Here is a 23,616-nt window from a genome sequence, read left to right as displayed (position 1 = left end):
AGAGGTAACTGACAGAACAGCAATAAGAGAAGCACCACTTGTTGGTGCATGCAAAAGTCTTTTAAAACATACTAATAATCTCAAAACAATATTTTTGTTCTTGAGCTGTGAATTTGTTACCAAGCACTTGAAGCAAATGCACAACCTCTCCCAGCTCACCTTGAAAAGGACTCAGTAGCATTAGCAGGGTCAGAGGGTCTCCTTGCCCAGGAGCTGGAAGAATTCCAACGTTTGATTTTTATCACTTATGCGAAAGCATCTCAAACTATCTCAGGACAAAACGTTGACTAGATATCTCATGTGATGCTCTGATTTACAGAACACATCATCCTCAAAATTACTTAAACATCATTATATGTGCACTGTAGTGCATATGCACTTATCTAACCCAGGAGATGCACATCCATCTAAATAAACATCCATCGTGCTATTTTAAATTTTAATCTTACATAACTATGGTATCTTAAGGATTAAATACCCAGCACTATGATATATTCAGACTAAAAGAAGTACAAAGTCTGCTTCTTCACTGTACATCAAGTCAAACATGCAGCATTTATACATTCACTGCTGCTCTACACACAGAGTTACTTTGTCTTTAAGCACTTTCTCAGCATAAACTATATTCAGCACATCTAAAACACCTGTGTCAGCACTGAGTCTCTACAACTTGCATTTAACATTTTATCTTCTCAAGAAGTAACGGACACAAGCTACAAAACAATTCCAGTTTTGAGGAGGATAACAGCAGGAAGCAATTGCACTGGTACAAGAACTGTGCAGATGTCAGTGGGCACGGCGGGGATGGGCTGGGAGCTGAGGATCTTAGAGGTTCTTTCCAACCTTAATGATTCTGTGGTTCACTTGGACACAAACTGGCAATAATGAACTAACTAGGACACGCAGAAATCTTGCTTCAAAAACAGCTGCCATCATAAGGACTGAGGCCCAACTAGAGCAGGACCCAGCAAAAAAGTTAACTGAAAAAAAAAAAAAAAAGAAGTAGACTATAGACAAAACAGCTAAAAATACCCAGAGCCAACGAAGCCTTGCCCAACTTGATACATACACCTACAGCCAAGCAGTCATCAAGTGTCTTCATGAAGTCTGGTTGTTGGTTGATTTTCATTATCATCTTGGAGACGAATATTAACCAAACCCAACTTGTGTAGCTGGGCTCCGTGACAGAGCTCATTTGAGGTCCCTAAACAATACACAGTCCCAATGTTCTATGGGCTTTATTGCTCCAAATCAGTTTTGGCTTCCAACTACAGATCTTATCTATGTGGATAGCTCTTTGAAATTACCATAATTAGAAAACAATTGTAACTATTTAATGTTGTAAAGCAAACACATGCAAGTCTGTTTCAAAGCAACAGTGGCAGCAACAGTAATGGGAAGACAAATGGAGTAGATGATCCGGAGGGTCCTTTCCAACCTTGTGATTCTGTGACATCTACCAAACAGTTATCTCAAATAATGTAAAATAAAAGTATCAACATGTGACATTACTCTTTTTTGATCCTACAATAGTTAGGATCTCTTCTTACATAGCAAATATAACTAAGAAATTGCTAACACCGAAGTGAAATGAGTAGCTGCAGGGGATGTAGGCACCAGCTACCTCATCACATACATTAGGGATGAGTAACAGGGAGCCCTGAACATGGGATCCTGCAAAGAAAACATTGGAGAAATACTCTGCTGTGCTACAGCAGCAACAAAAAACGTTCCTGGAATCTGAACTTAGATGTATGTAGGACACAGATTTCTGTGTGCATTCAAATACCTGACAGTCTGAAATCACAGCAGGTGTAACAACGAAGAACTGCACAGCAGTTATTGAAATGAGGAGATAACACGAGCCTTACAGCAGCGAGAGGCTCCAGCGGCACTCCTTAGAGGTTAAAGCACAGAAACATGCCTGAATACTGGTTACATCCTTCATATAACGAATACCTTCAAACTATGAGCAGGTTGGCTCTGCTGCATTACCCTTTACTAGTTCTCAACTGCAATAAAAGAACAAACCGTCCATAATAGTGAATAATGAATGTTCCAGAGTTCTAAATTCACGTTTGCCAGAGGTTAAGGATCAGATACTAGATCACATAAATGTTGTTCTGTTGTAGATGCACATTCGTTATTTGTTAAAGCTGGGCATTAAATGATTCCTGGATGCACCAAAATACAACCACGCAACATCCCGAGCTGGAGGGAGGCCACGAGGACCAGGTGCCAGCCCCTGTGCCATGCAGCAGCACCCACCCTGTGCCCCACAGCTGAGCGCAGTGCTGTGCCCACCACCCTGCGGGACACAGCCCTCTCCTAACCCCCAGAGCAGCTCTGCACAGCTCCCTCAAGTCCTGCTGATGTCAGCAGAGCTCAGAGGTGTTCCTCTGCTCGCCTGTAAGGACCTGTAGGGCCACCAGGAGGCCTCACCTCATCCTCTTCTGAGACACATAAAACAAGGGACCTCAGCTGCTCCTCACACCTTGACTTCTTGCTGTCTTTGCTGCCCACCTCTAACGGTTTCACATCCTGCCTACACTGTGGTGCCCAAGGTGCTCAAAGGTTCGGCTGTGAGGTCTGGCAGCTCCTGCTGTGTCTCACCTGCTGAGAAGCTCAGCATGGTGCAGTGGAGCTGAGGGCAGCACAGGGCCCAGCACTGCCAGGGCCCCCCCTGCAGTAGGTCAGCTGGGTCCAGGGGGTAGTGGAATCATAGAATCACAAGGAAAGGACCTATGACATCATCCAGTCCAACCGTCCTCCCATCACCATTGCTACCACAAGCCACTAAACCACATCTCATAGCAGACTCAGAGCTGCTACCAGTCAGAGGGGAGCCCTGAGCAAAGCTCACTGTACAAAGGGGCTACTGCTGCATGAGCACAGTGCACATCTGAATGCACATGGCTGAACACGACCTGGTGTATTATTACACCACACTAACTACTCACAGTAGTTAGTTACTCAGCACACACACACAGCAGGAAACTCAAAAATCCTGTTGTGGATCATAGTAATTGGACAGATCAATATGATGGGAAAAGGTGTTTAACCAGGAGTGTAATGATGGAAGGATCCCCTCAATAGGAAGTGCTGTAAGGAAATGGAAGAAGATTGCCCGTATCAGAAGATCCCAAGTGTGCAGAGGAAAGCTCCACCAGGGAGTGATGTCCAGAAAGAGATCCTTCCCCAGCGGCAGTCAGCCCTTAAATTGGGTGTGAGAAAGGTGCAGTTGGGCTCCAGCCCTTCCAGTTACACCACTGAACTGCCTTCACCTGTGTGGCCAGGGCTGGCCCTGCTCTTCCCCCAGGTGTGCAACCAGTGCTTCAGGACATGACTCAAGTTACCATCCATGGAGCTACGTACATTTAACAACACTTCAGTGCCATTCTTAAGTAATTCCTGAAGGATTTTTAATTAAAACCTTACAAAACAACATAGCAGCACGCTACCACCAGCAGACAAGCAGCTTTATACCTTCCCCTATGCCTCAGAAACCCAAGTACGAGACAAGGGTCTCCACAGACAGCTCCTCACCCTGTGGCCCACAGGTGGGCGGCCCCGGCCCCAAGACACCCTGCACACCCATCCCATCCCATAGCACAGCCTGCTTCCTACCGCTGCCCCTGCTCCCCATGAGGCCCTGCAGCAAGCTCCCAGCCTGGCACGGTGCCTCCATGGTCCCCAAAGCTGTGACCAAAGCAGGGGGCACAGATCCCTACCCCGAGACCCGCAGGCTGCACAGCTTCATAAAGAAATGGGCACTACCAGCACGTGCATATGTTCACTTTATCAGACCAGAAACTGTTTTTCTAGGTCTCATTTGACTTCTTTTCTTCCTGGGTGCTTCCTTCAAATCTCAGAGTAAGGCATCCATACAGAAATGTTCATCACAAGGAGACTGATTTGATTTTGTTCCACAAAGTTTGTGCGACAGAAACCAATAAGAAGGGCTGGGAAAGGGACAAACACGTTTCTTTACTTTACTCATGTGTTATGTACAGGTTCCTCTTTCTAACAAGTCAGACGGAGGGATGTGTAGCGGGACGCCCTGCTCAGACTGCACGCCCTGACACTCAGCAGCCCTGCAGAGCGCTGCTCCCGGTGCCCGCTGCCGGCCACACCAGGCGGTGCAGCAGCACCAGGAGCACAGAGCGCCGCAAGTTTCCGTGATGTCACAGCGTGTTGCTGCTGCCTGGCACCACAAGAGCTTCCAGGCTGTGCTCACGTCTTCCCTCTTCAGAAGGAGCCGCTGAACCAACACCTCCACAGCGAGGATTCAGCGCAGAGAAACACGCTGCAATCCATGTGTGTGCTGTGCAGCTGAGATGCCCCATGGCTCTTCCACTCAAACGCTGCTGCTTTTTTCAGATGCTTTTCCTATAACAGGCCCTTATTTTTCTCTCCAGGAACTAACATTAGCGTGGGGGCAGTGAGGGACTCTGAGCAGGCCAGAAAAACCCAAGTGACGAATAAGGGACTGAGGCTGGTGCCACAGCTGGAACTCTGTGTTTCTCGACCATGGGGCAAGTTTCGCAATACCTGGTCTAATGGCTGCAGAGGGGCGTCACCAAGGGAAACAGACCCTACCCCAAGAGCCAGCAGGGCTCAGTGCAAGGGCTTTAAACTAGGTAGGAGATGCAGTGAGGTTTGCTAGGGTGCAGCAAGTGGTCTGGGGCTTTATGTTAGATCCGATGGCGGAAGAGTCAAGTGTGACAGTACAGAGAAAGGCCTGGGGTTACAGTCACAGCAGGAGACTGCAGGAAAAAACCTCTGAACTGCCCTGTAGGATCTTGCCAACCTCCCATCTGAATCCTCCTCATGTCCCTATAGGAAGCAGCAGGGGAAAAACATCATATTTCTTCTGGAGGTTTAGGGGAGGGCTCCTCTAGAAAGGTGGTGTGTCAGAAAGCCCAGCTGAGGTGGCTTCACACCAATGCATGCAGCGCAGAAAGTAAGCAGGAGGAGCTGGAAACCGTGACATGCTTGAAAAATTACAGTCCAGTTGCTATGATGGAAATGCGGTGGGATGACTCCCATAACTGGAATGCTACCATAGAGGGGCATCACCTTTTTAGACGGGATAGGCCAGGTAGGAAGGGTGGGGGAGTAGCCTTCTATGTCAAAGAGCATACAGACTGTGAGGATCTTCCTCTGAGAAATGGTGAAGAGGAGGTTGAGAGCCTATGAGTTAGAACTGGGGATTAAGGCATTAGGATTGGAGGCAAACTAGGCTGCACCAACCATGCCCTGGTTGAATTCATGATCTCAGTGGCTGGCTAAGAGTGGGATCGGAACCCTGAACACTGGGAGAACAAACTTCAGGCTATTTAGGATGAGATCTCCTGGGAAGCTGCCCTTGACAGACAAAGGAGTGGAAGAAAGCTGTCTGCTCTTCAAGGATGCCTTTCTGAGAGCACAAGAGCTCTCCACCCCTCAGAATAAGAAAATATGCAGGAGAGGCAGGAAGCTGACATGGCTCAACAAGGACCTGCTGGTCAGGCGGAGGGAAAAGGGACTGTAGGGCTGTAGAAACAAGGGTGCGTCACCTGGGGAGAATACAGGGGTGCTGTCAGGACTTGCAGAGTGGGGATTAGGAAAGGCAAGGCACATGTGAAACTGAACTTGGCAAGGGAGGTTAAAAGCAACAGGAATGGTTTCTATAGGTGTGCTGGCCAGAAAAGACAGGCCAAAGAGAGTGTACCTCCACTGGAAAACAAGAGAAGAAAACTGGCTATGACAGATATGGAGAATGCTGAGGTACTAAATGAGTTCTCTGCCTTGGTCTTCGCTGTCAGGCACGATTCCTGTATTTTTCACATCCCTGAAGCTCACATCCCTGGGCCTCTGGGTGGGAATTGGAAACCTCCCCGCCCAGACTTGGGCAAGACCTTTGACGTGGTCACCATCACATCCTGATCACTAAATCAGAGAGATAAGGATTTCAGGGGTGGACTATTTGGCAGGTAAGGAATTGGTTAGGCCTTACACAGAGGTTTGTGTTGAATAGTACTGTGTCCAGGTGGAGACCAGTGACAAGCCATGTCCCCAAGGGGTCTGCCTTGGGACCAGTGCTCTTCAGCATCATCAGTGACATTAATGATGGGCTCAAGTGCACCCTCAGCAAATCTGCTGATGACACCAAGCTGAGCTACATTGTGTTGACACATGAGAAGGAACGACGCTCAGAGGGACCTTGACAAACTCAGAAGGTGGAACCATGTGAACCTAATGAGGTTCAACATAACAAAGTGCAAGGTTTTGCGATTGGGTCAGAGTGATCCCAGATATGAATACAGACCGGGAGAAGAACTCCTTGAGAGCAGCCCTGCAGAGAAGGACCTGGGAGCCCTGGAGTATGAAAAACTGAGCATGAGCCAGCACTGTGCTCCTGCAGCTCTGGGTGACTTGGTCTAGTGCCTGATCTGGAGGCTGGTGGCCCTGTCTGTGGTAGGAAGGTTGAAACTTGATGATCTCTGAGGTCCCTTCCAACCCAAGCCATCCTATGATAAAAACTGCACACTGGACACTTCACATAAATCAAACAGTAATCTCATTTACATATTCTATGAGTACTCTGCCATTTGCTTAACATCTAGTTCATTTCACCATCCAGTTTCATGTTAAGAGAAAAACCTTCCCCATCAAACACACAGCACTCTGAACCACTACTCTTACAAAACACATACTCACTTCTCTCCAAACAGCCCTTTTTCCCCCTTGTTTCCAAGGGATGCTTTTGGGGTAACAGAGTATGCTTTCCATAGAATCATAGAATGGCCTGGGTTGAAAATGACCATACTCCAGTTTTACTGAACAGCAGATGGGAATCTAAACCACAGGAGCTACGATCCAAGTTACCAGCTCTTGTTATGAAATGAAATGTGACAGCCAGCATCAGGACTTCACTGAACTCTGTCTCTGTGTAAGAGGTTTCTTTCTCCGTCATTGTAATTTCCTATTATGACATGCACTCTATGACATACTTGCTTCCAAGACTTTTCTCACCTGTCTTGATTCAAGTAGCATCTTTTCAACTGTAAATATTACTTTCTGCATGAGACATTAGAAATTACAGCAAACTGCACCTTGAGATTTCGCAGCACCTTTCCTCCATAGTGCCTGCCCTTCTTTTTGACAAGTCAACAGATTATTGCTGAATTTGCACAGCACTGTGTGAGGACGACACACTGGAGCACAGCACACTACAGGAAGCACATTGCAAACCTGTCTGTTTCCTTCTGCAGGACCAGGGCTGACAAACAGGGATTATTACCCCATATAGAGCAGAGGGGAGCCCATTTGTTCTCCCCCTTCACCAAACACGATGCCCAACAGGCTGGAAATCTTTCTTCGCAGATTTTATCATATTATGCTATTCCCTAAAAGGAGGAGTTTTCCTTCCAAGTACAGTTTCTGTTCAGCCTCCCTCCCCCACCCATATTACACCCTCAGATGTAACATCCAAACCTTCCAAAACCTGTGGTCGCCTATTTCAGGCAGCCAGTGACACAGCTACCAGAAGTGGTCAGCAGAACAAATGCTGCCAGCTTCATACATTACAGAACTGCAGAACACCATTTCTTGTTATTACAGTCTAAAGTTAAACCCAACAAAACACAGGCTGCAGATCTACAATGCAAACCCAGCATTTAAAATAAATGACTACACTGGCAATGAGAATGTCTGGATTCTTAACAGAAAGAGAAAATCCAAAGATTTCACAAGCCTCTGTGATGAGAATAGTACTAGAGAAGGTAAAGAGTGAGTTACTTAGTGATCAGAAGGGTAGAAGAAAAACATCAGTTTTACAAGCAATAACAGTTTTAACTGTCAACTTTGGCTGTACATAACGAACAAGTTACTGCAGTTCCCACACCCAAGAAAAACAATGAAACTGACCATAATCTCAGCATATAGACTATATATGTGCTTAGAACATACTGTCTTTGCATGCTATTCACAACAGTCATTTTTACAGTTCTCAGATTAACAGCCATAAGGGCACGGATGTTGAAAACTCAGACTTTAAATACAAGTCAGTGAATTCAGTAAGCCTCAGAAAAGCACACTGCCTGTTTTAATGTCAGTTCTACCTATAACAAACACTGAAAGTTGTTCTAAATCATTTCTTCCATATGACTACATTCAAAGCAAAGCATCTGACCTGCTAATTAGTCTGACAATGCCCAGTGTTTTGGTAGGACACATGAACCTGCCCATTCCAACCCAGTGCATCTACATTCAGGCAAAGACAAAGTCAGCTGTGGGCAGCAACTGAAAGAAAGGGATCCTGAGAATAAAGCTCTGTGGAAATCATAAGATCTGGAACAAATAGAGCTGAAATCCACCTGTCAGACAGCTGGCACGTCCCAACCCTATGCTTTATGGATTCCCAACACGTGTACAGTCACAGAATCCTTAGAGTTAGAAGGGGCCTCTGAGGGCCATCCAGAGCAACCTCCCTGCACTGAACAGGGACACCACAGCTCCACCAGGCTGCCCAGAGGTCGATCCAGCCTGGCCTTGAAGTCTCCAGAGACATCACATCTACCACATCACCGTGCAAGGCTTTTTCTTTATATCTAACCTAAATCTCCCCCCTTTAAGCTTGAAGCCATTTCCCCTCACTCTATCACCACAGAGTCTGTCCCCTTCTTTCCTGTAGCTCTCCTCTAGACACAGACAGGCCACAATCAGCTCATGTCACAGCCTTCCCAGGCTGCCCAGCCCCAGCTCTCAGCCTGCCCTGTAGGAGAGCTGCTCCATCCCTGCTTCATTTCTGTGGCCCTCCTCCAGGCACACCCAACAGCTCCATGTCTCTCCTGCACTGAGGGCTCCACATCTGGATGCTCCAGGTGAGGCCTCATCAGTGCAGGACAGAGGGGCAGGATCACCACCCTACCCTGCTGCCATGCTGCTTCGAATGCAGCCCAGGATGCAGTTGTCTTTCTAGGCTGTGAGGGCACGGTGCTGGCTGACACCCAGCCTGCCATCCACCAATACCCCCATCTCTTTTGTCAGGGCTGCACCCAGTCCTTTCAAGCCCTGCCAACACACCTCTGTCTGTCTGACTCACCATGCGCTGGGTGGCAGCCCTGGCTGTGACCACTGCCCAGCCCTGCATCAGCTGAACCTCTCCAGGGAAGCACGGCGAGTTCTCAGAAACTGACTTCATTCTCATTTTGGTTTAGGTTTGTTCCTTCCTGCAGCCACAAGAAAGGACTGCAGGAACTGCAACCATCTTCACTGTCCTCACCTCAGCTAAAAACAGCTCGAAATGCAAGCTCTGCCAACGCTCTGGTTTCTGCAGAAAAAGCAGAGCCTGTTTTAAACACAGACATATTAAGAATGGCTTCATGCCCATCTGCGACAGCAGCACCACACACTGAGATCATGCACATTTCTGTCCTGTTTATGGCTACTACTGTGCATTCAGTCCTTTTCTTAATCCCAACGGCTTCTCTGCGGGAGGAGGAGGACGCATCCAAGAACAAAGAAATACTGCAGTGGAATCCAGCAGCTCTGAACCTCGTGTCCACACCCGAAACTCAAAGCATGTTTTAAATAGCAGCAACATACAGACACTCACATTCCTTTCCAACCCTGAGGTTCGCAAGTGAAAATAAAACAAACTCAGCTGGGAGCTTGTTCTGTGCACTTTTTCCTTCTCTTAATCTAGGAAGTAAAGCACGGCGTGAACCTCCTGCACTTCAGTACTAAGAGAGTCACAAACAAAAAAACTATATAAAAATCCCTGTGTGGTCTTCAACAGGCTCCTTAAAAGCATTTTCCATTCTTCTTCAAGAAGGGTGGGGTATTTTTGCTTAGAGGAGGGCCTTGAATTTCCAAGGCCAGACCACATACGCTTCCCAGGCCTAAATTAAGTCACGAAGTTGCTGCCAAATTCCCAGTTACAGCCTCGTGCGTCACACGGAGCGAGGGCCAGCAGGGCCCAGCACACTGAGCAGGCACAGCACAGAGCTCCCACCGACCTGCAGCCATCTGCACTGAGCCTGCCTCCAGAATGCCAGGGGCTGAGGAAGCTCTCCTGGCTTTGCAGCGCTTGCTGACAGATTAAGATTAGTCAATCGTGCTAAGCCAAAATGCAGTAAGACACGAAACATGATGACAGCTGCAGCAGAAGAAAAATGCCAGACTGTTTCTCAAATGTCCACGTTCCAAGAGAGCAAGTTTCTGAAATTAAGGCTCTGGAAGTGAACGAAAGAAAAGTTTTCCTAAAGGAAAAGTATTAATCTGGCTCTGCAGAGGAAATCCAAAAACAAACTCGGTTACAGCAGCAGAAGCAGCAAAACCCAACCTTAGACACTCCACGCTGTCTGAAAAGCACAATGACTTGAATACGGATCAATCCACATATCCAGAATCTACCACCCCAATGTACAGTGATGCAGAAGGCCTGGGAAGACCACATCTCTCTAAGCTGCCACTACACCAGCACATCCAGTTCTTCATGCAGTTCTATGGGTAGACAAGGAGGGAGGAAGGAGAGGCGACGGTTGTTTTACAGTAGGTAACATAAAATATGCCAACTTTAAAGTTAATATTCTGATCCACAGAAGAGCAAGAACACTGTTCCCCAGGCACTCGGGGAATGACACAGTGTTCTAACTGGATGATGTGCTTTAACCTTTTAACCAGCCTGTTAAGCATTAATGGAAAGGCAGCCTCCCCAGAACCTTCTTGTTCCTAAAATGTCACTACTTGAGATGCTGACCTTGCCCCCACCTTGCAAAAGCTCATTCAGACCAACTTTAAGCCCTCTTACTTACATACAGATCAGAATATAATACAATACCTTCAGCTTAACATTACAAGGAAAAGTGTTACAGGACCACAACACCATCACCATGTACTGAGCAGTGGAACCAAATGAAAGAATACAGCAATGAGAAGGAAAAGCTTGATTACAAAGCCAGCAATGGGAAACCAGAGCAGCAGCGAGGCTGAGGCCGGGGCCGCTCCAGCAGGCAGCCCCAGCTGTGTGCCCAGGCAGCACTCACAGGAGCAGCTCCACCACTGCCATGGGGACTGTGCCAGGAGCCAGGGCCCATAAACAGCGGGGCTGAGCTCTGCCGGACTGCCCGTCACTGGACTTTACTTCTTTCCTTAGGAGAAAAATAGCAACTGCTGTGAACTGGCACAAAGCCACCCCGTGTTTGATGACAGACCAGTTCTAAACTACAGAGTCAGCTGTCATCCAAAACACAGACTGCAAATTTACAAGGGACTGATACATCCAAGTAAAACAGATCAGACAAAGCATTTATCAGCTCTATCAGCAGTGATCAGCATCGTCATAAAGCAGCGAGCTACTTCAGGGGCTGCTATGCTGTAAGATGTCATTACACACTAAAATTTATGGTTTTTTCATCTGCATGGATAAATTGTGTAACTTAACACAAACATATACAAGATTTAATGCAGGACAAGAGAAAATGGTTTCAAACTAAAATAGGGAAGGTTTAGACTGGGCATAAGGAAGAAGTGTGTTACAGTGAGGCACTGCGTGGGCTGCCCAGGGAGGTGGGGGTGGTCCCTGCAGGCAGCCCAGGGCAGGGGATGGGCTCTGAGCACTGATGGAGCTGTGGGTGTCCCTGTGCATTGCAGGGGGTGGCACCGGGTGGCCCTCAGAGGTCCCTTCCAACATAAAAGATTCTGTGATTGCATGTTATTTGTAGAACCGCATCACATAATCATAGAATGGGTTGGGTTGGAAGGGACATCAAGGATCACCCTGTTCCAACAGCCCCTCGCCACCCACAGGATGCTAAATCAAGAACCAGATCAGACTGCCCATGGAGGGATGGCATAAAAATTTTAGCACGTGCCATTTAAGTGTTAAGGTCTTCCACATGCTACATTCTGGGAAATGCACATAGCAGTAGCCTACAATAAAACATGAATTAAGTGACTTGTGCTGATGTATCACAATATCTAAAACCCCTGATTTAAAGCTGTTGGAACTTGAACAACAAAAAGCCACAGAAATGTTCCTTATTGTGTTATTTGATGTTCAGAGAATCACCAAGGTTAGAAAAGACCTACAAGATCACCCAGACCAACCACCCATCACCCATAGTTCTCACCAACCCATGTCCCTCAACACAATGTCCAAACATTCCTTGAACACCTCCAGGGTCGGTGACTGCACCACCTCCCTGTGCAGCCCATTCCACTGCCTGACCACTCTTTCAGAGCAGCAGTATTTCCCAGTTTCCAGCCTGAACCTCCCCTGGCACAGCGTGAAACCATTCCCTCTGGTCCTACCACCATTTACACGAGAGAAGAGGCCAACCCCCAGCTCACTACAACCCCCCTTCAGGTAGTTATAGAGAGCTATAAGGTCTCTCTTTAGCCTTCTCTTCTCCAGGCTGAACATTCCCAGCTCCCTCAGCCGCTCCTCATAAGCCCTGTGCTCCAGACCCCTCACCAGCTTTGTAGCCCTCCTCTGGACATGCTCCAAGGCCTTGATGTCTTGCAGTGAGGGGCCCAGAACTGGACACAGCACTGTCGGTGCAGCCCCACCAGAGCTGAGTACAGAGGGACAATCCCAGCCCTGCTCCTGCTGGCAGCTATTTCTGATGCAATCCAGGATGCCATTGGCCTTCTTGGCCACCTGGGCACACTGCTGGCTCACATTCAGCCAAGCATCAACCAACACCCCCAGGTTCACTTCCTCTACGCAGCCATCCAGCCCCAAGGCTGTTGTGCTGCTAAGGCCAAAGTGCAGGACCCGACACTTGGTCTTGTTGTGCCTCACCCCAGATCTCTTTGTAGGGCTTTGCTACCCCCAGGCAGATCGACACTTCCAGCCAGCCTGGTGTCACCTGCAAACTGACTGAGGGTGCACTCAGTGCCCTCATCCAGGTCATCAATGACGATACCGAAGAGGACAGGTCCAATGCAGACCCCCAGTGAACACCACTTGTGTCCAGTTGGATTTAACTCCATTACTTTCCATGATGGGCTTAATTTCAAACTGAGCACTTGTTTTCTTTTTGTGGAGATTATTCTGACAGCTGGCACAAGGACCCCGCTCTCAGAAGTTATGCAAACTGCAGTGACACAACCACGTATGCAAATTGAATTCCTCAGAAGGATGGAAAAAAGTTGTGGTCTGTGGTTTACCTGGGTTTGAGTTTATGAAGAAGCACGAGCAGCTTTCTTAAAAGCCAGTTTTCAGCACTTCCGATCACTTTCAATTTGCAGAGGACTCCAAGCATGCAAAACTTGAATAAAAAAGCATGTGAAGTCCTACATTTACCGGGTTGCTACGCAGCCTGACATCAGGACTGCGCTGTGCTGCTTTTAATGCAGCACGTTAGACTCTTCCTTAAAGTTTTATTCCACTTCCTACTGCATTAGCAAACAGTGCGAGCAGCAATCCTACCCAAGGCAATGACGTGAGGAGGAAGGAGTCAGGGCTCCTCCTTTCTTCCCCACACTGACGGCTGTTTCCGTCATTCACTACTGGTGATGAGCAAAACCAGCAACATTCTTGTTTGTTTTTCAATGCAGCTTCCTTGGACTGCAGATAAGGAGGGCAGGAAGAATGGGAAGGAAGGAGGCAGAACAGCTACAGCTGAGGAATGGGGCAGGGCTGCGCAGTTACACTTCAGCTGGTCTGTACCTGGACTCGACCTGCCAGCATTAAGGAACCATTTCTCCCTGTTTGGGCCTGGTGTGCTCAGTACTCAGTGGGCCAAAGACAGACCCAGTCCAGTTCCACAGCAGTGGTCTCTGCTCCAGGACACCAGCAGCTCTTTGCTCCCCCTCCTTTTCCTGTTTTCCACAGAGTGTTTGGAGACATTTCCACACTGCACACCCCGCCTCAGTAACTACTGAGCAGGCACAGAAGTAACATAATGCTATGAAATATTCAGTGATCTAAAGAGGGAAAAAAAGGCTTCTATCTATTGAAATATCTATTTTCTTCATACAAAGTATTTTCATAAAACACGAAAAGGTTTATAAATCAGAATTAGCTGAGGAAACTTGTACAGTTTAAACACCACTTAAACACCACTGCTCAACCAAGACAGAAGAAGAAAAAAATACATTCATCTTTTGTGGAGCTGACAGATAGTATGGAATATCAGAACACTCATTTCATTGCAATTGCATTGAACATGGCAGAAACTGCAGTGTTGTAACAGCAATTGTAATGCAATGCAAGGATGGTCACAGACGGCACAGATGGTACCTTGACCTTCCAATCCTGAGATTACAATTCCAGTCTCACAAAAGGGGCAACAAAACACTGAAGATACAGTTTGCCGCAGTTTCACTTCAAACCTTGAAGTGCAGAACGTGGCTGTGTTAACCATTTCACATCAGAGATTTAATAACAAATAAAGGAACTTCAAAACCCATCAATTCTGGTAGATGTGATACAAATTATCAAAGTAAAGCAGCACTAAAGCTGCACATAAAGGATGAAAGGTTTCTAAACTTCCACTGCAAAACTAGAATGTTTTAGAGCAGCTTTTGGGCTTAAAAAACATGCAGTTTAGCTTATAACGTGTTTAAGAATATTCTTCAGTAGCTGCAACACAGTTGCGGTACTTTTCATGTTACTCTGAAATGGGACAATCTCAAGGGATTCAGATAAGAGAGCTGATTCCCTGCACGCCACCAGCAGAAAGTGTGAAGGTTTTAATAAAAATGTGAACACCTTTTTTTGTTTAAACAAAGTGCCCAAATTTTCTCAACCAGAAGATTTGTCAGTGAGAAGAAACGATGTCTGCAACACTGATCAGTACCAAGGGCACACTTTGTAAAGACTGCTTTGAATTATAACCTAGGAACTTCAGCTCCACAGAAGTGAAAGGACTTTTTGTTATTAATAAGCAAGAAGTTTCACCTCACCTGATAAAACTCCCGCAGCCAATTCTTCTGCAGGTTTTCTGGCTGAAAAACAAAAATACAAGAGAGTTAGGATTAAAAGCAATACATTTTTACAACAATACCACAACACTCGTCCCTTTTCTTGGGGCTTTCGAGCAGGCGTTTTTTTCTACAATTAAAGGAGATGCATTACATCTACAGCTTCACTACATCCCTATTCCTACAAGATGATCCAGTAATTAAATCCACAGACCTGATACTTATCACAACACCTGCTCCTGAAGCACACACTCACTGCCTGGATTTCAAAGCCTTTACATGAAGTGCTGACACCCAGTTTGTGCAACCTGAGCTTCAAATTACATGGAGCGGGTTCTAACAAACGGGCTCAGAGGGACAGCTGTGCTGCTGCAGCTCGGCAAGAACAAACTGTTCAAAATCATCACAGAAGTTATGAAAATGAAGCAGCAAAAAACACTGAGAACAAAATTGTGCTTTTGTGAAGCACACCAGATACAATTACAGAGGTAGACGGATGGTTTCCATGCATCAAATGTGGAAGCAGCTCCAGCGTTTACCAACTTAAATCATCAGCAAGATTTGCTCATTCCTGCGTTGTAGGAGGGAAACAGCCCCAAATCACTCCTCTACACAAACAGTAGGAATGCAGCGTCTGGGGCACAGCGTAATGTATGGAACTGGAAAGCAGAGGTGCCCCATGCTCCACCAGCAACCGTTCATGCAGTGGTTGGTCAGAGACACACAGAGCAAAACACGCCTGTCTCCCATTCATGCCCTCCCGCTCCACCAAACAACACTGCAGAGCCACAGCAAGGAAGCTGAAGACACAAAAACTGCAGGCAGTAAAGCAAAGGATAACATATTCTCTCCATAAGAACACTGTCTCTGTAACTACTTGTTCTTGGAACCTTAACCCTTTTTCCACTCATTTTGAACTTAATGAAACAACTCCATGAGTAATGATAAGAAAGAACTGACTTTCATAAAACGAGAAAACAAACAAACCAGGAGCTGCTGTGATTTCAATACAGCTCTGAACCAGAAGTTACGAGAGCAGCACAGGATGTACTGGTTGTAATCAGAACAGACATAGATGGGGAACATGCTCACACGTGTTGCATGTGATTTCTGTGGGATTTCAACCAGAAGGCCAAATTTAATCCAACCAGAAGGCAAGATCCCAGGAACTGCAAAACTCCTGATGAACGTTTCCAGCTGCTACAAAGCCTCGATGAGCAAACCCTGCTCTGGACTGCAGGCACTTCAGCAATGCCGTGTTTGTTTTCAGAACTGAAAGCACAGTGTTATGTAGTGGGTGAAAGACAACTTTCACCTAAAAACAAAAGGCCTCACACTCCTACTTTTTAAACCTAATTTACACCATCCACCAGATGCCCCAGGGACCTATTTATTCTGAAAAAAGAATCCAAAGTGGACAGAGATCAGCCATTTGTAAAAATACACATATGAAAGAGCCCTACTTTCACCTACAGCAAGCAGCTGCCTGGCAGGGTCACAGCAACCCAAAGGCCCCATGCTTGAACCCAAGGCAATGCACTACACAGTGTGATGGTCCCCAACCAGACCCTCCCTGCATTTCAGACACCGACCTCCTACGTCAGGAATAAAACTAAGATTTTATTTAGCACATCTGGAAATCCAGCTAGATCAGCATGCACATCTGTAGATACTGGCACATGCGATACATGTTAATTTAGAGTAACTGCGCTTGTTTTTACTTGAGGATAAAGACTGCTACCAATCAGGAGTATTTAAAGCATTCATCCTACAAGAATCCCAAAGGAGGAAAACTAAGCACAACATTAGTTTGCTTTTAAACATAGCTGGAAGTGGTAGGAGTTCCCCTCAGAGCTCAATGACAACACCACAAGACCAGTGTGCGCTGACAGCCCAGTGATGCAGACTAGGTCTCAGGCAGTCAGAGAGATCACTCCTGCAGAGAACAACCTGCAGAGGCTCATCACAGTGCAAGGCAATGCACAGCTTGCACTGCTCCAGTGCTTAGGGACACTGCTGCAGCAGGTGCCACAGCAGCACAGCAAACACCCCCAGCTATCAGATACCACCAAACACCGTTTAATATGAAGGACAGGTGTTACAGATGAAGAGCATCAGCACCTCTGTCCACATCTGACTGGACAAGCTGCCAACAGATACAGAAAAATCAGTTTCCAAGCAAATTCAAGACCTCAAAACAATGTGTAACGAACCTACAGCAGCTACATCCTAAAGGTGGATGAGCGACTGCTGGAGATGCCTGCAGCAGACAGCTGCAAGTGAAGGAGCAGGAGCAGCCTGCAGACATGTGGAAGAACACTGCATGGTTATTACCACCTCTTATTTTTAGCTACAGCAGACACTACTTATAAGCCTCATAAGCCACAACATGAATGTCCTATGAAGCCAACATGCATCTCCAGGACTTCAGCTCAAGATTAAGAATGGTTTAAGGCCGGAAGGGACCTTTAAGGATCCTCTCCTTCCATGTCCCTGCTGTGGGCAGGGCTACATGAGATCAAGTCACCCAATGAAGAAACAGCCCCATTGCACCATATCCATCCAACTACATCCAACCTCTCGTCAACAGAACCCAACACATTTGCATATCCTGCTGATCCAATCTCTACTCTCTATCTTCAATTTGCTTTTGATTTGTGCTTTCCCTTTTGAAGCCGGTTTTATGGCTTAATTCCAAAGCTTACTGGAGGAGGTGGAGTCCTCAGAGTACTTGAGCAAATCCAGACACTGAGGTCAACACAGAGAGGCACAGATGTGCCTGCATCTTCAGGTGCCCAAAGGGGACAGAGCAGGGACTGAGGCACTGCTCTGCCTACAGCACTTCTCACAGGGGTGAAATCAGCTGCAAGCATCCTGTGACAGGAACCAGACTGCCCTCCCATCACGGTTGCTACCACAAGCCACTAAACCTCATCACATAGCTCCTCATCCAGATACCTCCTGAACACTGCCAGGGACAGCAACTCCAGCACCTCTCTGGGCAGCCATTCCAGTACCTGACGGCTCACTGAGAGAAAAAGCTTTTGCTTATGTCTGATCTCAGTCTCCTCTGGTACAACTTGCAGCCATTCCACAGGAGGAGCAGCACTGGAACACGCTATGAAGCCTGTTAGCCCCATGTCCTGCAGTTACAGCTAATTAGACTACCAGGGCAGCTAATGAGGGCTCCTTTACAAGAAGCAGGGTTAGGACAGGATGGCTCCTGGCCCAGCCACCCCCAGCTGTGCAAGGCCCAGCCCTGGCCTCCACCACCATGCTCCACCACCATGCTCCTCCTGCAGCCTCAGGCACAGCAACATCCTCACTTTGCTTTTACCACTCTTGTGGCGAAGCTCTAAGCCAGCCCTCTGCTCCCAGCTTCTTCCCAGTCACCTCTGTATGAATTACTTAAAGTTCTTGAAGACTGGAGATAACAGTCGAGTGGAAAGATCATTTATCTCCCTTTTATTTTTCTGTCTAAAAGTAGATACAGCACATTTTGTGTCTTCCAGACTCTTTGGCCTTCTTCCCATCCTCACAGCTTTTGCCCTTCATTAAATTACCTCATTCTTTTTGTAACATAAATGAAAGTAATCTTTCCCTTGTCCTCCCTGGTGCTGACCAAGCCCAGCCTTATCACGCTTCTTTCTGGAGCGGGAGCCTGTCCTCATCTGAACCTTCCATTACCACATGCATTTGCAATAAGAGGAGCTACAAACAGGAAGCCTGTCCCTAAAGCCTAGCTTGACTCAACTCAAGGTTCTGCAGAACCACGTGGGATCCACACCAAGATAACAGGACACGGGTACCACGCACCACCCCCCCCTTCAGCTCAAGGAGATTTTGAGCTCTGGAAATTTCAAATCTCACTGAATCCTCTTTTCACGCTGACTTTCTATATGAGGTCTATCAGCATCACACTGGTTACTGCATTGGTCAGGCTGTAAGGGAAAGCTGCAGGCTTCCAAACACCCGGGTACCACGTCAGCTGCCAATACCCTGAACACAAGCAGCTTTTCAAAACAAACATAACCATTAGTCTGTCTTTTGCCCAGCATTTCCACTTCATACAGAACCATACTAGATTCATTCAGTGGAAAATGGAAGGATATGAATTATAGAAAGCACCTTCTTTTTTGGTAAAAACTTATTTTTAGTCAATAACAGCCTCAATTTTTTTTCCACTTTGTGAAAACTCCCTGAGCTTCAGCATGAACACGCGGGAGAACCGGCCAACTGGATCCTGCATAACGAGTAGAACAGAAGGTACAAACAATCTGTACTTCAGAGCTTGAACTAAACATCCTCAAAAGACCTATGCAAACTAAGGGATCCCCTGAAACCACTGCTCTGATCCTGGTGCAGGCAGCTCACACACAGCCCAGCTGCACAACCTCCCGTGTGCTTACAGGGCTGGTACTGCCCCGCTGCACCCCCAGGCAGCCAGACGCTACTCCTGCCAAAGCCTCGGAAAACATGGGTTTGTGGCAGCACCTTGAAACAAGCGCGAGCACGCAGGCTCTGACACTGCTGGCCTGCTTTATGCAGGTCTAATATACGTTTGCATACACACTTGAAAGAACTGATGTTCAGTAACTCGTTTAGGACAGTATTTATTCACTGCCATTCCTGTGAGCACACTCATACCATGGGCACAGCAGCACCATGCTCCTGCATGCACACCTTCCCCGAGCACAGCTGAGACACAAACCAGACCCAATCCCAGCCCTGGCTGCATTGCCCTCATCCCACACATAACAAAATGCATGTCCTGGCACGGCACTTATTGACATACAGGGCTTTGTAGCTGCCAGGATCTGAATAAAGGCACGGATCTCAACTAAAACCTTACCCTACTGAACTCCTAACACGTTTCAAATTTAACTTTTATTACCACCTTCTTACAGAAAGATTAAAGGCTCTTGGATATTTCAATAAGCAGCACATTAAGAGTATTAACAATAACAGCTAATCCAACCCCATGTATTTATCAGCCCAAACAGTTTGCAAGGAGCAGGGATTAACTGCATTAATAGACCTAAGTGTTCAATTACTTCATATCCTGATTTTGGAATGGACTGGAGAAACCAGACCCTACTGAAAACAACGGCACGTATCATTAACCTGCTCTCGCGTATCGATAGATAAAACAGAGGTCTGGCAATATTCACAGTCACTGCCATGACTCTGTCTTGCCTACACAAGATGGTCTGTTTCACTTTCTTTAAATTAGATCTTTAAAAACTCCCCCAGGCTAAACAGAGATAATTACTCATTATCTATAACAACTATTTTTAAGGCGCACGCAGTAGAAAAACAGTCTTTTTTAGGATCCGGTTTCAAAAGTTAAATCTGCTGCATAATTAAGTTCCCCTCCCTTTCAAATCCCACATGAAAAACTGCTGAGACTGCGAACTTTGAGCAGTAAAACAAAACAGAACCCCACGCACACCAACAAACCCAGCAGTCAGCACCGATTGCTGTTTTCTGAGCCCTCCTGCAGGGCTCTGCCCGCCCATCACAGCCAGACAGACGGCACAAGTCAGAAAGGAACCCGAGCAATAAGGGAAACGAGAATTGTGGTCAGCAGCTGGAAACAGCCTGATGGAGGCCAGCGGGTCAGTGAGATGCACTGAGAGCCAAACACCCGGCCCGCAGCCGCTGCGCTGAGCCTGCCATTCAAACTTCATGCATGCAAGTTGTAACAGGGACAGAGTTCAGCACACAACGCATTTCTAGCTGCAGGGTTCCTCCCGGGCAGGGAGACCAGCAGTGAGAACAGCTGTGGAGCTGGGGGCAGGAAGGCTCTTCCTGCAGGCCTGGAAATGCCCCGTGCTGTGCCAAGCCTGCGGGCTGTGACTGCGGGATGTCTGCTCACAGAGCACTGCTGCCTCAGAGCAACACATGGACTACAAGAGACTTTCAAGCAAGAAACGAATGCTTTGGAGACGATGGCTGCAGGCTAGCTAACTCAGTATGCTTTCATGTATGTACGACATGGCTCTAACCTGATCTCTTGGGCCAAGCAGCCCCAGCAGTAACCACAGAACAGCAGGTGAGTGCAAAATACTGCCTAAAAGCCATCACAGGTGGAACAGCAGAGAAAAGCCGTCCTACAGCAGCCTGGACTTGCACTCTGGCCTCTAACATCCATATTGAATCACAGCAGACGCAAAAACCAGCTCCCAGATTTCTTTCTTCCATGTATGCTGTGGGACACTTCCAACACAAAACAACGTTATTAGTGACTTGAAAGTCCACAATCTGAGAAGACACAAACGCCTCATCAATCCAAACTAAAACCTGAAATCCAGCAAACTGGAAGCAAAGCAAGGAAACAAACACACACACACACAGACCCAAACCCGACACTGCACAGCCCTCAGCAACAAGCATGTCAAATTCCTTGCTGTTACCTTGATTCAAGCTGCAGTCAGGTCTTCTGAACTAACAGAATCAAACACAGAATCACTGAATATGTGACGGTCCTTGTGGGTCCCTTCCAGCCCAGCCCATCCCCACACCCTACAGCTGAGAGCAGTGCCGCAGCGCTTGCTGGGCTCCATGCAGTTCTGTGCAGCTCTCCCCTTTGGGAAGCTGTAGAGCCAACACACGGAGCTGCACTCAGCTGCTCTGGGCCAAACGAAGCCAGCAGATACTGTATTGAGGCCAAAATTACATGACTCTGCCAACTGCGGCAGATCTTATTTGACCATATGGAAGAAAAAGAACCACTGCTGCTGTCTGATGTTACAAAACTGGGAGCAGACCAAAGCCTAAATATGGACCAAACAGTCATACATACAAGAAAGGCTGGGCCAAGCCATCACATTTCTGTAGATAAAATCCTACTTACCCATTTATAAAAATTACCCCCCTTTCTGAATATTCTGGCTAATTTGATTAAAAAGTTAGAATGTGTTCGGGGGGTGGGGATGCAGTATTACACAATTCTCAGTTCTGTAGGAAGGAACTTCCAGGAGATAAAAGCTCGAGGGCTTAAAGTTCACAAGCTCCACACAGTGAGGTACAGCAGAGCTTATCAACTGCCCCGAGCAATACCCGACCCCTTCTTGAGAAGATACCCACATTTACAAGATAACTGCTTTCTGATCAGAGATGAAAGTCCAAGACTTTCCCAGGATTGTTACAGCACCGATACCACGACTAACACAGCAGCACCATGCAGCCTGTCATATCAAAGAAGCACAGTCCTAAGGGCGGCTATGTTTTCTGCAAAGTAAAGCAGGGGGACATGCCAAAACGCAGCTCATCACACCAATATACACAGAGTAACCTAACAGAAATATGCAACAGCAGGAGATGACATGAAAGCTGCTTACATCAGAAACAAGGCACCAAGGGAGATGCTTAGAAATTGCTTTCAATTTGAGGTAGATAGTGAGTTTTCTATTTATTTTCTCTAACCGGTGTGGTTCTGTACTGCATGCATCTTCAGTCAATGGCCTTGTGATTTGCAGAGGTTGTTCAGAACCACCACAGGGATGGTACAAATACCCAAGGGGAGGTGCAAAGAACACATGCCCATGGCCAGGCCCTGAGGCCATAGTGCAAGCTGCAGCCCAGAAGCTCCCCTGCCCACAGGCAGCGCTGCTGTGCTGGGCGGCACAGGGACACAGAGGATGCGGGATGTCCTCCTTGGGATCCTCCTGTCCCATCTGGACGTGGGGCTGGGCACGGCTCTGGGTGGCCCTGCTGACATGGGGTAGGCAGAGGACCTTGGAGGGTCCTGGCAGCCTCAGCCATTTTGGGATTCTGTGGGATGGCTCAGTATTTACAGATAGCTTTTCCATTCGAGCACTCTTCCTGTTGTTAGGGAAAGGCAGAAGTGAAATTTACTGCTGTCGCACAAGTGTTGGTTTTTGTTTTTTTTCCTGGCCTTCCTGCCTGAATAGAGAAAAAAGCCACCCACTGTTTAAACAAGAAAATATCCTAACACTTATCAGTGCTCCCCATTTCCTGTTTGCTTTCAAAGTCTGCTGTCACAACAGGCATTTGATGCAGCTATGTTCCTCGTGCCCCTCGCTCCTCACACCCACTGAGCTCAGGGACACCTACTCACAAGCTCTTCTGTGCTGACCACAGGTTTGGATGAGGACTAGGGGCAATGCAAACACAGCAGCTGTAATACAGTAGTTCACATCTGTTACACTGGCATTGGATCTGAGCCTATAGAGCTGGCAGGAGCAAAGGGCTCCGTCCCTTTGCAATCTTGCTTCTGCTCATTCACTGCTTAGCAGGGGAATGCCAACAAAAATTGGGCTTCCTTCAGAAAGAAAAGCTTTAATTCGCTCTTAAAGAAAAACAAAAATAATGACAACCCACATTGCGCTCAATCAGACAGAAAAAGGGGATGCACCCATGCAGCTCCAAGAACAAATAAAGGTTGGGTGGAGAATGGCTTGAAAGCAGCCCTGCAGAGAAGGATTTGGGAATGTCAACTAATTAAAAGATGCAACATGAGCCAGCAATGTGCTCTCACAGCCCAGAAGGCCAACTGTATCTTGGGCTGCATTAAGAGAAATGCAACCAGCAGGGCAATGGAGGTGATTCTGCCCCTCTGCTCTGTTCTCATGAGACCCCACCTGGAGCACTGCGTCCAGGTTTGGAGCACCCAACACAAGCAGGACATGGAGCTGTTGGAGCAGGTCCAGAGGAGGACGACAAAGAGGATCA

The 23,616-nt window shown here is 47.2% G+C and overlaps 1 protein-coding gene across 8 annotated transcripts in view; it reads right to left on the bottom strand.

Moving 5' to 3' along the window:
* The window catches only part of INPP5A (inositol polyphosphate-5-phosphatase A), a 180,117-nt gene that overhangs the window by 128,554 nt on the left and 27,947 nt on the right, over positions 1-23,616 (bottom strand). For all 8 annotated transcript variants that reach the window (XR_014948808.1, XR_014948809.1, XR_014948810.1 and 5 more), the window contains exon 2: positions 14,902-14,943. Coding sequence is in view for 5 of the 8 variants with exons in the window: in XM_085554916.1 (XP_085411042.1) it covers positions 14,902-14,943 (42 nt within the window). In the remaining 3 variants the exon portion in view is untranslated. The remainder of the gene's footprint in view (positions 1-14,901; positions 14,944-23,616) is intronic.

Source organism: Coturnix japonica, chromosome 8 (genome assembly GCF_054131305.1).
Source record: "Coturnix japonica strain WE chromosome 8, WE-NBRP24, whole genome shotgun sequence".
NCBI classification, from domain to species: domain Eukaryota; kingdom Metazoa; phylum Chordata; class Aves; order Galliformes; family Phasianidae; genus Coturnix; species Coturnix japonica.
Note: the sequence above shows the minus strand (reverse complement) of the source record. Positions and strands in the feature narration are given on the sequence as shown.